At 38.9% G+C, this 17,861-nt stretch overlaps 2 protein-coding genes across 5 annotated transcripts; one reads left to right on the top strand and one right to left on the bottom strand.

The window, feature by feature from the left end:
• Positions 1-84: 84 nt before the first annotated feature.
• On the bottom strand, positions 85-6,311 carry LOC104426680. 4 transcript variants are annotated; one of them, XM_010039809.3, is made up of 9 exons: positions 6,166-6,311; positions 5,373-5,438; positions 4,805-4,970; positions 3,775-4,553; positions 3,503-3,691; positions 3,301-3,417; positions 2,194-2,373; positions 2,051-2,097; positions 85-652 (listed from the first exon to the last, which is right to left on the bottom strand). In XM_010039809.3, exons 2-9 carry the CDS (start codon positions 5,418-5,420, stop codon positions 334-336), a joined length of 1,845 nt encoding a protein of 614 aa, XP_010038111.2. In that variant the 5' UTR covers positions 5,421-5,438; positions 6,166-6,311; the 3' UTR covers positions 85-333. The 4 variants fall into 4 exon arrangements, with proteins under 4 accessions (XP_010038111.2, XP_010038113.2, XP_010038112.2 ...); XM_010039811.3 differs by having other exon boundaries at positions 3,503-3,676; positions 6,166-6,310; XM_010039810.3 differs by lacking the exon at positions 6,166-6,311 and adding an exon at positions 5,916-6,128.
• A 2,658-nt stretch (positions 6,312-8,969) lies between these two features.
• LOC104427948 (proline-rich protein 13) lies at positions 8,970-9,545 on the top strand. Its single transcript, XM_010040956.2, has one exon. It carries the CDS (start codon positions 8,970-8,972, stop codon positions 9,543-9,545), a length of 576 nt encoding a protein of 191 aa, XP_010039258.2.
• Positions 9,546-17,861: the final 8,316 nt, after the last annotated feature.

Genomic DNA, 17,861 nt, shown 5'->3' with positions numbered 1-17,861 from the left:
TGAATTCTGAAATTCGTACACTCCCCTTTATAACTTAATCTTTTGCTCATAGAAGACTCGGCAAACAAGCTTCATGAAGCGAAGTTAAATAAAGTAAATGTATCTGCAAACTCTTCAATGATTGTACTAATACTTTCTGTACAGAGAAAGATTGACAAACCATTACCTTAAGCCACAAAAAAGGCAGAACATAGACCTTCGGCTGAAACTACAGGAGCCATATCATATGCACCACAACACGAGGAGTGGTATAAATCATATCTTCCATACACAGTATAAATCATATCTTCCATACACATTACATATCATTTTTACAAGTCGGGTTTACGATTCTCAGTTACCTTCGAACAATTCCCATCCTTCATCCTCCAGCTCCTTCCAACCAATGCGGGCTTCTTCCTCTTCGATAACTCTCTTTGAAGGCAAGCCAATGTCATCAATTGAGTTCAGAGGTCCTATGTTGTTTGGAATCTTTAGCGTTTTGCCTCGTTCAGGTTTTGTATCAGTGAAAATACTGCTTATATTTGAGCTGGAGGATGAAGATGTAGTGCGACTGATCTTCCTCGAGGAAACAGATTTGCTCAACTGAACGCCCCTATCGAAATTTTCTTTGAGTGACCTCACATCCTGGCAGATGAAATTCATCTCCCCTCTGCAGATGTGTCATTAGAGGAATACAGCAAGAGATCATTTGATATTTCATACTAAAATGAAATTGTAGGCCATATAATGTCATGCACATGAGACAAGCAATGCATCTTCAAGCATCTGCTTCAATGACTTCCGAAGTCAAAGTTGCTTATAGATCTACAAGACATAATCATAAATGACAAATCTCTCAAGTTGGTACTCTAGTTACTCTTAAGTTCGATTGTTAGTGAAACAACATAGAGAGCATATATCTAGCGTAAAAAAAGAGTCCCTACAACTTTGTAAAGATACTCTGGGATGAACACAGTCAATCAGCAGCATGGTGCAGATGGGTGGTTTGACTTCAGACTCTTTGTGCTGGTTTACGAATCAATCTAGGAGATGAGGGGGAGTGGGGCTGCTAATGAACAAGGAAGAATTAAAGCTTACAAATCAAGCATAACACAATCATGATTACCCTAACAAAAGAAATTATAGTACAGTCAAGTTTCCTTCAACCTAGGTTTGACGAAACTTCCTTCAACCTAGGTTTGACGAAACTTCCTTCAACCATATACATGGAGGGCTTTCATTAAAAGTTTGGTCACCTGCTTGTCACTCTTACTCACTTAAGATCGCTTTCCTTAGTGCTCTATTATATCTTTGGTCAATTTTCTTCTAAAAGGCAAAGTTCAATCACGTTCGACCAAGAGACAGATAACACATAACAAAAGATGATACAAAGAGACTCAAAGCAGATACTCTTGGTCGCTACATTTTCTTTTGTTCATTTTCTTCCTCTTTCTTCACATTTTCACTCAAGAGCAAGAGTAATACATAATTATCTTGTGTCATAGATTATTCAAATTCATATCTTGAGTTCACTTCATCTCTCGGTGGTTTTTCACTAAACAAAATAATTGAGGTAATGATATTTTACTTATGAAAAAATGTCCTCAGTGGCTTCTTTTTGTTTTTCATTTTGGTTATACTCGATTGTGATTATGACAAGATATCGCTCAGACTACCATTATGCTACTACTAGGACATGAAGACTTGATGTTCGGGAAATTATTGTGTGTTGGGGTATACATTGCATTGGGGATGTTTCGGCCTTTTCAAACTTGGTTTACATAGATATAAAATATATATATATATAGATTTCGCTGGTATGTAATAGTTTACAAATAAAATATGTATTTGTTTATGATAAATGCAATGAGATTTGCCAATATGTTGTTCATTGAATGCCCAACTTATGGCTACAATGAAGTAGGAGTTTTAAGGGTGAAAGCACCATGACATTGGCAGCAGAAATGATGGAAAACAAGTGCATGGATTAATGTCACCTAGATTAGTTGGAGGAAATTCCTGGAAACATGACCCATAAAAGTAAACGACAGTAACAGAAAAAACTTACTGGAGTGCATCAACAATACAGCCATGATCCAAGAGAAATGCTTGCAGCTGTTCCAAACATATAATAAAATTGCATTTAGTTGAGATATTTCCATTGCTTTAATGCATACAACTATAATGGTAAAGCTTTTCTGCAAAGACCACCTTGTTGTTCTGTTCTTCCTCTTCCTGTAATAACTTAGACTCATGAAGCACCTTCTCCAGGAGAGCTTGCTGTTCAGCCAAAGCATGTTGAGCAGCGGCTTCTTTTTCAAGCCTTTCCTTCTTGGCAACTTTTTTTACATCCTCTGCTGCAGAAAGTCGAATTTCAAGTTCTTGGCGCATCTGCAGAAACATGGAACTGGCTATTAGAAGGACAAAAAGGTAAAAGGGCTAATGTCAGAGTCGAACCTCGCCAAGTAATAGCCACACTCTGACACTCCATTACAAATGATACTCATCATCTATTCATCAAAGTCATCCTTTCGCACGGAAGACTGAAAAATAGAGGGGACGTTTGAAAACTACAAAAAGGGTCAATTCTTGCCTCAGAGAATGACAAACTTAATGCTGTGGAAAAACAACCAGTATACATGCTGTGGCTGGGGGAATTTACCCAAGACTTTTCACAACTCAAAAATTCAGTCTTCAGGTTTCACCACCCGAAGAACTTGCAGGAACTGAGAATGTGGTGCTTTGATGACCAGACATCAGGAGAAAGAAGTTAACTGCCAAAACTTAATGCTGAGGAAAAAGAACCATACATGCTGTGGCTAGGGGAAATGCACCCAAGACTTTTCACCACTCAAAATGTGAGTTTTTAGATTTCACCAACCGAAGAACTTGCAAGAACAGAGAGCGTGATCCTTTGATGACCAGATAACAGGACAAAGAAGTTAACTAACAAAATTATGTTGTCTAGCTGGAGTAGCAATGAACAAACAGAAGATATCATATACTGATCAGAACTCAGTATTTCAATAATAATGTGATTGTGCATTTGGTCTTTTCTTGAAAGTACTTGTGTTCTCTGCCTGGATTGCTTTAAGACGAGGGCACAAAAAAATAACACTTGTTGTCCATCCCATGTGGTAAATGAAATGTCACATAACAGAATCTTAAACTCCAGCAGTGATAGACTTCATGATTACATTATGATTGTATCCAAACCATTAAACGTGTCTGCATGACAGCAACATGAAAAAATGGCACAACTTCAAAAACAGGCAGCTCAAGGTCAACAGGATTAAAGAACAGTGAAAATTGAAGCACCTGAACAATAATTGCAAGAGATTTGTCCCTTTCATCCAACAACCTGAGTAAATGGGATTGAAGCTCCCTTGCTTCAGTCGATAAAATAACTCTCTCTCCATAAACCTCAGCTGCATGCTGCAAATGTGGAAAATAAATTAGCTTTATGTTCACTTTAAAACAATTCAAAGGTTCAACAAGATGTAAACAAGAAACTAACAACCATATCATTTGCTTCCTTTGCATGCACTAACATCCGTTTGAGTTCCTCAATCTTCAAGTAAATATCAATTCCCTCCGAAGAAGCTTCCTCTTTAGCTTGTTTTGCAACTTTCTCTTTTTCTTCAACTTCTTTCATGAGGTTGACGACCAAATCCATTGCCGAGAAAAGGGTAGTCTGCAGCATTGAGCACTGATAAATCATTCAGGTTGATAATAATAGATAAATAGTGGCATTAGTCCATAACAAGTATCAAGGGTTTAACTGGATATTACTTTGTATGCTTTAGCATTCTCAATGATCCATCTGATAAGTTCATGAATTTCGCCAGAGTAGGTGTTTTTCAACTTCAAGGGTGACTCCTCTCCAAAGTAGTGTTTCAAGGCAGCATCATCTTCTTCTGCTTTTTCACCAGTATTGTTACTAACAAGATTGATGGAATCAGCTTCCAAATAACACTTTAGAGCTACTAAAGGATGCTCAAATGCCTGCTCACAACCAGATTGCCCTGTCTTTAGAGAAGTGCTAGTCAAAGTTAATTCTGATTGATGGCTACTTTCACTTTCACTTATGTTACAATCATCCGTCCAAGAGCCACAAGAACCTCTTTGATTAAACTTTGCATCTGCGATTGTTAAGCTAGAGACGTCACTAGATTTAGCTGGCCCAATGTGCAAAGTCTTCCCACGAGTGGCAAGTGGCTGATTAGTTGTCCCCAGCAAAATCACTTCTGCACTTTCAGTCAGGCTGTGTGGTTTCGGCTTAGCAATTAATTGGACATCTGGATCTTGATTAGCCTCAATTACTCTGGTTACTTGCACTTGATCTTTCTCCAATGCGATCAGTTCTTCGGTCTCAAATGCTTGACCTCTCTTGTCATTGCTGTGGGAGGTAGATGCCTCATGACTGTTTCTTGGATAATTTCCAAGCAGACTGGTATTGCTAGATATAGTATTGCCATTTCTGCTAGCTGCTTTTGATTCTGAAGAAGCTGCATTTGCTTTCTTAGGCATACTTTGGCACCTCGATAAAGAGCTCAGTTGGTCTGATTGAACTTCACATTGGCATGACAGAATAATTAGTCAGACATCTAAGCTATCATTCTATCAAGAATAGCACCATCATTCATGAGAACAGAAGTTATAAACAATGAAAAAAGAACAAGATAAAACACCACTTATTGTGTACATCAGTAAAACTACCTTAAAAATTGAATTAACTATTGGAGGAAAAATTATGTGAAGTACAGAAATGACGATTAAAGATGGTTTGAACACTCCAAATGGAAATGAATCTAGCTATCACCTTCTCCATCAGATAGATTAAGTGATCCCAGGTATTGAAAGGGGGAACTCCGGGGCTTTTCCTGCACTGAAACATATGGAAGAATTTCTGAAAGAACAACCTCAACAGCAGCATCCGCATCCTTAGAATTTTCAATTGCAACTGCCTTCAACACGCGAGCATCAAGCTGTATCAAATGAGAAATATGTCTTATACTGCAAGAACATAAGGAAGAACTCGAAAGCATCATTGATCAAACTCGAAAGGAAGTCCTTCAAAAATTCTAATACTCTAAAAGTTCAAGGGAGCTGCAGTATCTCCTGAGATCCAAAGGCCACAAAAAACTACACTAGGAGAAACCCTACTTGGATTTCTTAAACTCTCCATTCTCTACAAACACAAAGTAAATTACTTTTCTGTTCCATCTTAAACTTCACAACGTAATAACAACGGTATGAACAAACACATAACATTAGTTGTTCCCCACTCCCCACTGGACATTACACTGAAAGAGTATAATCATAAATGATATGTCTTGACTGGACTGCCAAACACTGATCCTTCCACTAAAAGAGACAAAGTTCCTCACCTGTGGAAATAGCTCCTGCAAGCACCGATATACAGTAGAGAAACCCATTATCCCAAAGCTTCAGAACTGCATGATGGCAGAATGTCCAGGAAAATTTATCAAAACCATAGACATACACCGGCAATTCAATCATCAATGATCAATATTCTCATTGCAGCCCGACCAAATAGCAAATAAAAGGACAACCCAATCATCAATCATCAATTTTCTCGTTGCAGCCCGCAAGTGGTCAACAAAAGAACTCGGCTTTTTTCTCTTATGATTCAAAAGGGTGGGGAAGGATGGCACAGGCTTAGCAAAACAAACCCGTCGATGTGACACCCTCAGAGGGATGTTCGGTTTGATGGGTCGTCAGGGCATGAGCCTCCAGAGACCGACACACAGATTAATCAACAAAAACCGATGGAAAGTAACAACGCTGAGGTCGAGAATAAAGCTGTTCTACCCCCTCAACAATAATTCATGGCCATGCCACAGAAACAGTAAATGGGAAAAAAAACAAGTGGAAAATTTTTGAGAAAAAAAAAATGGTTGCAGCTTTACAATCTCAAAATGGAAGTGATCGCAGCAACCCAGTCGAGCGGCGGTGCCAGCGAGGAGCGACAGAGGAGATGCGACCGCTCTTCGAATTCGCATTCCCCGAAACATCAAACGAAAGACAAGAACGATGATGACACGACATCCCACGAACGATTACAGATAAGACTGCTGAACCAAACTGATGCTCGGATTCGTCACCATAGAAAGCGGGGGGAACAAAACGAAGAGGGCAACAACACGCGAAAGCTTTTACCTTTTCCGTTGAATTTCGCGTTTGCTTTTCTCCGACTTCCTTTGGGGTAAGAGTAAAGAAACAACTTGGTGAGGAAGGCAAGGAGGGAGTTATACAGTTTCTCTTTTTGCGGTGCAATGCTTGACATCAATCATTTCAAGCCTTGACATCAATCATTTCAAGCAGTACTGTGCTGCAAAATTTTGATGTTTGGGCATCTGGCGTGAACAATCCGAATCGAGCCGATACGTGGACAAATTTGATCTCGGCTTAACTCTTATGTTGGTATTCATAATTCAACTTAAACTTCGTTGCGCTGGAGCTCAACTTGACTAAAAAGTCTTGATTTTTAAGCTCGGATTTCATGATCAAATTTACGAATGAATTTGAGTATAATATAACTTGCCTACTATGTAATTTGAAAGATTGATTTTAGTTAATTTATTTATTTTTACTAGTAATATAGTCCGGCCAATACATTTTCAAACTCGAGATTGAATTGACCAACATACTTGTCAAATTCAACTCCAACTCAATCTAGTATCACCTTTCTAGCTCAACTCTATGTGAAAATCGTCAACTTATAAAAATGAAGTTGAGCATGAGTTCAATAAACTCCAATGCCGTGCAATTTATAATCATCATATAATTCTAAAAAGATAAGAGCTTAATTAGATTCGCAAACTTGTTGAAATGCGTGTCGACCAACTCAAACTTTAACTTGACAATATACTCAAGTAGCATGAGTTAAGCTTTGAACAGACTAGTCGGTCTCAAAATATTATCCAACAAAGTGTGAATTATTTTAAAGTAGCTCGACTCGTTTTCACTTTTAACGGGTTTATACCATTTTATTTCATTGAGTGAAGTCATGTCATAAAAGTGTCTTTTAAGTATTTGACAAAATTGCACTCTAATTCCACCGTGGCCTTCTAATTTTTCATACTTTCAAAAACTGGGGTTGGGGAATACTCGACATATCCAATTTTTTTTTTTCCATTGGAACATGCACCGGAACATAGCCATAATCGATCAAATACTCGTGGAATTCACAATGGGGCTCATGAAATCTATCGTCCTATCTTATTCGTTTCATCATTCAGGATTGAACAAGGTCGGAGAAGATCGTGTCCCAAATTATTAGGCCACTAGCTCGTGGGGGCAATGTTGATGATCTATTATTATTTATATAGCTTCTTTATTGATCAATCCTTTTCTAATTACGATTTGATCACGAGACTCATTACTACCTTTCATTACTACCTTACCTGCGTAAGTTCATAGGATGCTAGGGACAGGTCGGAAATCACTCGGTCTCACTGTAAAATTGCAAGGACGGAATTGTAAGATAAGAATGAAGGGGGAAAACTTAGGGATGGGCTCCCCAATCGGGGGTTAGTTTCAGAACTCAAAAGGAACAAATCTAAGCACAGTAATGACATGAACGGTTCTCGCATCGCACGAATAATGTGATTTTGCGCTTGTATTTAGATAGGAATTTCTCAAAATGCAAATACATTGAGATGCTTAATATTACACTGTCTACATGATATGGGAATTGCATGCGGAATTTATGTAACTTGTATACCAAAGCAAGACACGCGATATTATGAAGTGCCTTGTAATCATTCAAGCAGGGAGCAAAATTATCAAATAAAGTTATAAATATATTGTATAAATATATTTGAACAATTTGCAAACTTAGCCATCATGATTTTGGCTGGAAATTGTTGACCTAGATATAAGTCATCCTATATGATACAATTAGCTCAAACGTTGATAAATTTTGCAATTTTGTAAAAAATCAAAAAATTGAAAATTTTATTATTATTCATTTTCCTTTTTATTATGACCAGCAAGAGTAGCATCTCTCACTTAGGCCATTGCCAAGTGATGGTTGCGAAGTCCTCACTAGCCACAATGGAAAAATATAAAGAAAATCCAAAAAAAAAAAAAAAAAGTCATTCATGTTAGCACCGGTTATGTTACATAAAATTATTGGTGTTCAAATCAGTGATTTTTGACCAAAATTATCTCAAAGGATTAGATTGGTAAATTAACAAAAATTTTAAAACTAAATTGGTCAATTGAAAGGTTTGTAATTGAATTGATATTTATATAGTAGGTTTAAGATTTTTTTGATAATTTTTTTTTGGTAATTTTTTTTTTTTGATAATTTTCTCTTCAAGCAAGTGATGAATGCTCCTTATGGGCCCGTTCTTCCATTGAGTCAAGCCCAATTAACATAATTAACGACATGGGTGGTTCCGATTTCAGACCAAGTGGCTCCCCTGATGGGCTGCTAACACGACCCCACATGCCCAACAAGTTAAGACCCGACGCCGGACCTAAATATGTTTCCGATCCACGTCTTGAGCCCACCTAGGCCCGCCCACGATTAGGCTCCCATGCCATGAATTCGTATTGGCCCTGGCCCGTTACGCCCATACCCGGAATTTCTGTCCTCGAAGAAGTAAAGACCTGAATGAGAAAGGCGGGCACTTGGTAGCGCAACGCATAAAGAAGGTAAAAATGAAATTGGTCATCCAAAGGGGATGACCAAATTCCTGAACCAGGAGTTAACCGATTCTCTCCTTACAGCACAACAACCTTGGTCCTCGCTCTCTTTGGCCATTCTCATTTCATGTCACCCAAGAAACATCCCTAGATTAATGTGAAAATGTGAAACCCGTGAGTTCATGAGCATATAAATCGAAACTTTACATACATCCATTTTGGAGTACCCTGAAAACCAAGGAAAGAAAGAAGGACTAGACTCTTTTTGTGTTGGCTTGTCGTTTGGTTTGCTGCTAATGAGAGTGGCCATGGGAAGGACTAGCTTCGCCACATTGATGCTCTGTGCGGCGCTAGCGTCGGCACTCGTGGGCTATTCGGGCAGCGCCTCCTTGCAACAGCCGACGCCGAGCTTGATGCCGTTGCCGCTCCCGTTGCCACCGCCGCAACGCCCCCAACCGCTCTGCGCCTCCCAGTTCGCCCTTGTGAATCATGCCTGCTCTATGATTATGCCGAAACCAGCGCCCCCTCCAGCTCCCCCGTCCCCACCTCTAACCCCGCCCGGCCCACTGCCTCCACCGCCCTGCCCCGACGATGAAAGCCAGCGTGGGCATGGGCACGGGCATGGGCACCACAACCGGACTTGTCAGGAGCATCGACGTGGGCACGGACACCACCACAGGCACCAGCATGGTCGGCACGGAGACGAGCCTTCCCCGGCAGAGCAAGACTGCTGCAAGTGGCTGAAGGAGGTGGACTCGGAGTGCGTGTGTGACTTGCTGGTCCGCCTGCCCTCGTTCTTGACCCGGCCAATTCATGTGTACACCGTAACTGTGCCCGACTTGTGCAACGTCACTTTCTTCTGCGGCGGGAGACTCCATCCGTAATTCGGGTGAAAAGCAAATTAGTTTTAATTAATGCGCTTTTGGAGTTGGATTAGTGTCATGCCTTATAGTCGATCTTGTTCTTGACAAAGAGGGTTGGGGGTTTTCTCTTTTGATATTGCGCATCACTAGTGTAATGACCTCTAAATATTAAAAATGGCTAATCGAACTATACTCTGGTTGCTATTGGATTTAAAGGTTGTCTTTGCCGAATTATCAATAATTGTTTGACAGTGATCTTTTTTTCCCTCGGGGACTATTCAATATTCGTACAAGACTCTTTTTTCATATGTGTGTATTCATATGAAATAACACACAAAATGGAGGAGACACTCACAAATTTGAAGTGCTGATTCATACTTCAGGCCTTTAATTCACTTTTTAATCACGAGAAACTCAATCGGTTTATATCCAATCGCAATATAACCCAATAACGAGGTTATCCGGTCAAACTTGATCAAAAGAGTGATTTTGCTAATTATGTGATAAGTTAATTAATTATTCTCAAAATAACATGTGTTTAGACCTTTTTTCATTACATTTAAATCTTGAAAATGTAAAATCTTGCCACCCATTCAATATTATGGTAAGTCTCATAACTGGGGGTATCAAAGCATGTAGTTGGTTATGAGACTTACCATGTGGCAACCTGTTTAGTCATGGACATTTCACCCACCCTCACCTCAAATGCAAAAGCTACTATATATCTGCCTACTCATGATAGCTAGGAATGAAATCTTGATGTGGTGTTTACCTTCACCATCATAAAGCCCACAAATTGGCCTCTCCATCTTTGTCTTTCGGGGGAGGAGGGAATATGAGGATGACATTGCGAGTCTCTTACCCTAGAACGGATCTCCTATCTATTTCTTCCTTTTGAGCCTTTTAAGGACCCTCTCAGGTCCATATCTCATCAAACTTGATCAATAGAGTAATTATGCTAATTATGTCTTCGGTCGATTAATTATTTGAAAATTATCATGCGTGTTTCGATCTCTTTTCATCACATTTAAATATTGAAAATGTAAAACCTCACCACCTATTGAATATTATAGAGTCGTTGAAAAATGGAAACTTGTGACATATCGGTATGATCTCATGATCTAATGAATTTCTATGGATTCCATAGCCTAGTCACAATGGGCTACGATGTCTTATTTTTCTAAGTTTAGTACCTAAGCTCGAGTTCGCTAAGTGTGCTACTCAAATGCGATTTTTTGTTAAAGTAAAGTGAAGATGAAAGAGGGGAGAGGTGTGAGTTGACTTATCGACTGACAAATGATATATACTTTCTTGACTTCTTTTCTAGAAATAGAGTTAGTAAATTGTGGAAGCCTAGATTAATAAAATAAAATTACACTTAGTTATCGGCAGGCTCGACCCGAGCCTATCTTGGCTCGAACTTCAAGAGGCCTTGGCGACCTCACACCCCAGCCCAAACTGTTAGAAAGAAATTAGGTCTTGGCATTCAAGCCTATCTTGGCACTTGGTTAAAGTGCCCAAGCCCGACCCGGAAGAAAGCATTGGCTGGTGTGGCCCGCCCACATGGGCAATATTTTTATATATAATTTCTTTATTTGACAAAAGGTTAAATGAATAACGGAAAATGAATATAAAATGTACTCATAAAAAAAATGTAGCACTATAGAATTGACAAATAATAATTGACTTAAAGGCTCCGTTTGTCTTGTAAAAAATAATTGATTCTAAAATGAATTTAGTATGATTTTATTTTATTTTATTGAAATAAAATAAAATGAATTAATGAGAAGCAAATGCAAAACTATATATTTGAAACAAAAAATAATTAACTTAAAGACTTCGTTTGTCTGGCGAAAAATAACCGATTCTAAAAATATTTTCCTAAAAAAAGATTTGTGACGACCCCAACACGTCATGACTACTATAGAATCACTAATGCAATTATCCTTTCTGTTTCGCTTTTTCTTAACCACACGGAAGGGTAAGGGGACTAAAGTAATTCTAGGATTCATGCGGCTTCTATGAATGGGACAACTATACATACATTCTGGTTGGTTATAGTGGGGAAATTCGAAAGGTCGGTACTATTGACTTCACCATGCTATACATCAATCACCCCTTCCCCACCTAGCTGTACAAGTGGTCACCTAAACCCTGGCACTTGTTTTTGTCAAAAATCTTCCTAGCTCCAAAAACTTGCTTCCTTCCTACGTCCTATCTAGGTTGTAGGGCTACCTTTGTCTTTGGGCCAATCGGTGAATAATGAGATGGACCCACCGTGCGCCGTTGACACAGGCGTACATCTTGACAAAACCGAGCATGATCTACCCCATTGGGGGCCCTACAACCACGACCATGCTAGATTTGATCCGGATAAAAACAATATCTGGAAAACCGGGGTCTACAAACTTATCATCTTCCTATGTGAAGTCTATTGGCATCCCGTAACAAACCATATGGAAGGCAGGTGAAATTGACATTCTACTAATCTGAAAAAAGAAATCAACAAGTAGTGAGTCAAAACCCAACAAGTAGAAGGTCCACCGGTCTATACTATATAAATCGATCATCGTACTGACAAAAGAAGTCTTAATAGAAAGTTTAGTAAATCACTTGCACATCAACTTACCTAAGAAAAGTATATGACAGATGAATACAGGTAATAATTTTTCCCAACAGATAATTAGTAGTTCAATTCAAAAATATTAAAGTCATATTCAATATAAATTCATGTTGCCATTATCATCCGGGCAACCACGTTACCTCCTAGGCATCTCGCATCCATCCAGCGTCACGAGGACATCTGGGGGGAATTGCGTTACACCCTCTAGGTGTTTGGAGGAAACCAATTACCTCTTCAAGCATCCTTACCATACCCCGAGGCATCGTCGTCATAAGGACCAATGGTATTCTTAGTTACACCCCCACACTATGATGTGACAATTCCATAATTCAATCAAAAGTAATTTATGTCACTACTATCTAGGGACTCAAGCACGTATCTAATGAATCATTAGTCATTTTTATTTTCTAGACTAATATAAACTCGCCTGTGCAATATTAGATGAATTGTCAAAAGACTCTCGCATCCTAGGCTATAAACTAGCCTTATAAGGCGTTTCGTGCGCCTTTAAAAATGATAGTTATTGCCTAGGCAAATGGGTTTTAAAAATTATGAAACTTTAATATGAGGTAAATAGGATTTAGAGGGACATTTTTCAAGAAGGATTTGAAGTCTGATTTAGCTCATACAATACCAATAAATTTGCAATCTAGGCCCAAAACAGTCAAAATTTCTAGAACGAAATTGAGTGGGAGAATAAATATTTTGCCGACCAAATGAGACCGAAAAATTATGGAAACTTAATATGTGGTAGCCTAAGATGTACTCTACAACTTTTATGAGGAACGCATGTTAGAATTCTAGACCAAAAAATCTATGTAAAATGGAAAACAGGAAGAGGTCACTCCAGCGGACCCAAAAAGAGATTTCCAACCCGAAGTTTTTCAATATATTTTTGTCGTATGAAGTCTACTGAAATTAAAGTATGTGTAGAATAGCCAATAAGGGATGACTTTTACAAAGAATGCCTTATGAAATTTACACCACATAAGTCGGTACCGAATTAGCAAAATGTGGGGTTGGGCTGGGATCCAAATTTATATTTAGTCCTAACACAAATTTAATTCAAAATTTCAACCAACTCAGCCCCTATACATGCTAAATATCGACCAACCATACTCCCATGACCCAATCACGAGTTCGACTACTTTGAACTTCATAATGTACCTAGGTAATATAGTCGAAACATTCGATTAAATAAAATCTAAACAATGTTCATGAATTTCTAGGAAATTATCTTCATTAAATAACAATTGATTGACATAGGATAGAACATAGGATATCTACTTGCCTCAGGTCTTAGAGTACTATGACTGTAGTTTGGCAAGATGGGCTGTGGTTGACGGTGATGGTGCGCGCGGCTACAATGGTGAGGGATGGTCTTTGCCGGTTTGGTGGTCTTTTGGGAGCGATCAATGGAAGGAACTAAAACTGCTTGACTTCAGTGCTTCTAGCTTGTTCGCTGTGACCCAAAAATGAAGAGAAGGGCTGAAGATGAACTTGAAGGATTTTGAAAAAATATTAGGATACATAAAATAATAATAATTATTGGAAATACATTACAAAAGATTAAAAAATAAAAAGAAATGTTTGAGGCGTGCAAACACTGTCCTTAAAGATAATTCCACCCTTGGAGTAAGTAACTCGGTGCGTAAAGCTTCAGCGGCTATCTTCCCAAGATACAACAGACCATTCCTCTATACTCCATATTGAATATTAGAAGGAAACATAATAACTTTTGTGTATAACCCAGCAAAAAGAAAAATGAAAAATATGAGAACATATTGTATCTTCTAAGATTGTGGTTTGAAGTTTAATTTATATCTAAACAAGGAAAGAGAGAGCTGTTAGGAGATTATCATAAATCAATTGGTAATTAAAAAGATGATCGTTATAAATTAATGAAGAGTTTATGAAATAATAAATCAAAAGTTATAAAGCTGTTAGACAATTGTTATATGGCCATTAGAAAATCGTTACAAAAATGATGACTTTCATGACAATCATAATTTCTAAATATTTCAAAACTACTGATATATCTAACAGAAGGTAGTGGGTGGTAAAGACAGAAAATGAGTAGCGGCATCCCTCTCTCTCCCCGTTTTTCTATCCTCCCACAGTCAACATTGCGCTCTCTCTCTCTAATGGTGATTTTTGTTGACTCAGCATCTCACTTTACGCCAGTAAGGATGTGGCTTGGTGTTGTGGCTTGAAGCGACATCAATGAGAAGTCCATGAGTCTTCGTGAGATGAAGAGGCATGGCATCGATTCGGCGTTCTAAGGGAAGGAAGAGTGAAGGGCGGTCTTTGTGCCACTGAGGAAAGTCAACAAATTCGTTAGCCATCCGAGTAGGTTATCGAGCGGTCCTCGTGGTTGTTGAAGGTAATATTGATTGGAGAGCCGTGTGACGACGCACGATGAAACCAAACATCGGAGTTGTTAACAACGAGTAGTAGTGGTGGCTTGATGATGTAGATGCATTTCAATGATGTAGATGCATTTCGATGAGATGTAATTGGTATTGCTTGGTGACGATGTGGTGGTAGTATGAATGGTGTAGTCTGTCGATGAGCTCGTCAACGTGGCATGGACCATTATGCATTTGGGACCCCTTTTTTTGTCAAGTGAAATTTCAGATGTCATAAATCTCCCTCTCTTAGAGAATTTCGTCCTCGAAAATAAATGTTCAACACTTTCCATTGAAGAGATGGGGGTACTTTTGCCTCATTTTCTCCTCACCTTCCCCCATGGCATCTTTTATGTCATGGTGTCACCACAATATCTTGACGGGTGGGATTACCTTTGTTCAGAGAACTTTCTTCTTCCGATCTAGTACCCACACTGGCTCTTTCACGTATTTCACTTTTTTGTCTACTTTGATGACCTCATGATCTAGTATATGTGCAAGGTCGGGTTGACACTTTCTTAGCTTTGACACGTGGAAAATATTGTGTATATTCAATAGCTTAGGAGGCAACGTCAGTCAATAGGCCAAATCCCCTATTTTTTCAAGGACTTCGAAAGGTTCAATAAATCTCAGGCTCAACTTGCCTTTCTTTCCAAATCTTAATATGCCCTTTATTGGGGAACACCTTTAAGAACACATGATCTCCCGTACTAAATTTCAACGGTCTTCTACATTAATCTGCGTAACTCTTTTATTAACTTTGGGCTATCCTGAGTCGACTTCTAATGACCTCCACTAAATTTGAAGTCACTTGTACCAAATCCGGTCTTGTTAATCTCCTCTCGCCCACCTCATTCCACCATATCGGAGTCCTACAATTTCTTCTATATAGTGCCTAGAATGGGGCCATACTGATGCTTTTCTAAAAACTATTGTTATATGCGAACTCTACTAGGTGCAACTTCTCATCCCAATTTCCTTTAAAATTGATCATGCAAGCCCTAAAATATATTCTAGTACTTAGATTACTCTTTCTGTATGTCCATTTGTCTACGGATGGAAGGCGATACTAAACTAGAGTTTGGTCCCTAATGTAGTTTGAAGACTCCACCAAAAATTTGAGATAAATTTGGAGTCTCGATCTAAAGTGATGGTCACGAGGACACCATGTAGGCATACTATATGCCTCACATATATCCCCACGTATTTTCCATCGAATAATCCATATGTACTGCTAAGAAATGGGTAGATTTGGTTAGTTGATCTACTATTTACTTAGATAAAATCGTGGTCGATTGATGTCCTTGGCAATCCTTGTGTGAAGTTCGTCATTATGTGCTCCCATTTTCACTCATGAATATATAGCGGTCTCAACATTCCAGTAGGCTTGCGATGTTCTATCTTTACTTGTTGACAAGTCAAGCACTAGGATACGTGCTTAGCAATATTCGCTTTCATAAGATTCCACCAGTACTGTTTCTGTAGGTTTCAATACATCTTTATATTTCCAGGGTGGATACTATAATTACTTCTATGTGACTGATAAAATTTCATTCCATATGTCCGCATTATTGGATACTCATAGTTGTCCCTAGTGTCTCACGATTCCATCCTCAGGAACTTGGAACTCTAGTCTTTCCCCCGATAATTTCTTCTCAAAATTTCACAATTTCCGGATCTAACTATTGTAGTGTTCTAAGGCTCCGTTCGTTTTGCGAAAATGACTTCCCAAAAAATGTTTTCCGAATTTTCCGGTGTTTGTTTCACGGAAAATAAACTAGTCAAGGAAAATGTTTTCCATTATTGGAAAAAATAACCTTTAAAGTGAGGAAAAAGTGGAAAACGTTTTCCATGACTTCTTCCCTCTTACTTCTTTTTATCAATACATTTTCATTTTATTTTTATGCTTTTTTTTTTTAAATCGAGTTTTTAATTTATTTTATTTTATTTTCTTTCTTTCCTTTTCATCTTCTTCTTTGGCGGTGGCCGGCGACCGGCCATGGTGGCGTTCGGCGACCAACCGCAAGCCATTGGCTGGCGACCTCGCCGGCCTCGCCCTAGGCCGGCGAGGCTCCTCCTAGCCCGATCCGGCGAAGCCGAGATCGAGCTTTGCCAGATCGGGCGAGGCGGAGCTCTCGCTAGCCCGGGTGGAGGTTTTAGCTCGAGCCTCGCCGAGCTCGCCGTGAGCTTCGTCGGGCTTTGGCGAGCCGCGAGCTCACCGGATTTGGCGACGGAGCTCGAGCTCTCGATCTAGGCGAGCCCGAGCTCGCCGCTAGATACGGCGAACTCGCGGCAAGCTCAAGCGAGATCGGCCGAGCCTTGAGCTCACCGAATTTGGCCACCGGGTCTTGGTCGAGCCGCGGTAGCCGGCCATGTCGGGCGGAAGGAGGCACCGGCGGCGGAAGGAGGAGGAAGGAGGCGGCGGAGGAAGAAAGAGGAGGAAGGAGGAAAGAAAAGAAAAAGAAAAAGAAAGAAAAATAATAAATAATAAAAATTTCGATTTTTAAAAATATAAATAATTAAAAGTTCATTTTTTCAAAAATATAAAAAAAAATAAAATTAATTTTTTTGGTCAATTAAAAATATTAAAATTCAATTTTTGATAATTTTTCCCAAACAATTAAATGAGCTAACGAACGGTGGAAAATATTTTCCATTCAAATTTTAGGTTTTGGCCAAACACTGAAAAATAGAGTCATTTTCCTAGAAAATGACTCCTAGGAAAATGTTTTCCGGAAACATGATATTTTCCGCGAAACGAACAAACCCTAAATTTCTAGATAATTTCCAGTTCAATTCTTAGTGCAACCAGTACATTGGCAAGATTGTCTATTTCTAACTTAAACTCCAAATTGGCTATTGTCTCTAATAATTTCCATTCTCTTTTCCTAATACTTGACATGCTGACTATCAACTACCGACTGCCAATTTATGACTAAGAGCATCCGCTACCTTATTTGCCCTTCTATGATGATATAGTATCTCACAGTTGTAATCCTTTAATAGTTCCACCTATCTTTTTTTGTCTCATGTTTAATTCCCTTTGGGAGAATAAGTACTTCAAACTTTTATGATATGCATAAATTTTAAATCTCTTCCCATACAGATAATGTCTCCATATCTTCAGTGCAAAAATTATTACAGCCAATTCTAGGTCGTGAGTTGGATAGTTCAATTCATAAGGTTTTAACTGCCTTGATGCACATGCTATGATCTTTTCATGTTGCATCAAGACACATCCCAATGCCTTGTGGGAGATATCACTATATATCACAAAACTAATAGATTTGGAAGAAATAGTTAGTA

Source organism: Eucalyptus grandis, chromosome 11 (assembly GCF_016545825.1).
Source record: "Eucalyptus grandis isolate ANBG69807.140 chromosome 11, ASM1654582v1, whole genome shotgun sequence".
In the NCBI taxonomy this organism is placed as follows: Eukaryota; Viridiplantae; Streptophyta; class Magnoliopsida; order Myrtales; family Myrtaceae; genus Eucalyptus; species Eucalyptus grandis.
This window is presented reverse-complemented; position numbering and strand designations above follow the sequence as displayed.

Excerpts from the sequence above, each read along its gene's own strand:
- LOC104426680 (XM_010039809.3), bottom strand. The coding sequence starts at position 5,420 with ATGGGTTTCTCTACTGTATATCGGTGCTTGCAGGAGCTATTTCCACAG. Across the intron at positions 4,554-4,804 it reads TAATCTATCTGATGGAGAAG|TTCAATCAGACCAACTGAGC; the intron begins GTGATAGCTAGA and ends GCCAATGTGAAG. Across the intron at positions 2,098-2,193 it reads AGGAAGAACAGAACAACAAG|CTGCAAGCATTTCTCTTGGA; the intron begins GTGGTCTTTGCA and ends TGTTTGGAACAG.
- LOC104427948 (XM_010040956.2), top strand. The coding sequence starts at position 8,970 with ATGGGAAGGACTAGCTTCGCCACATTGATGCTCTGTGCGGCGCTAGCG.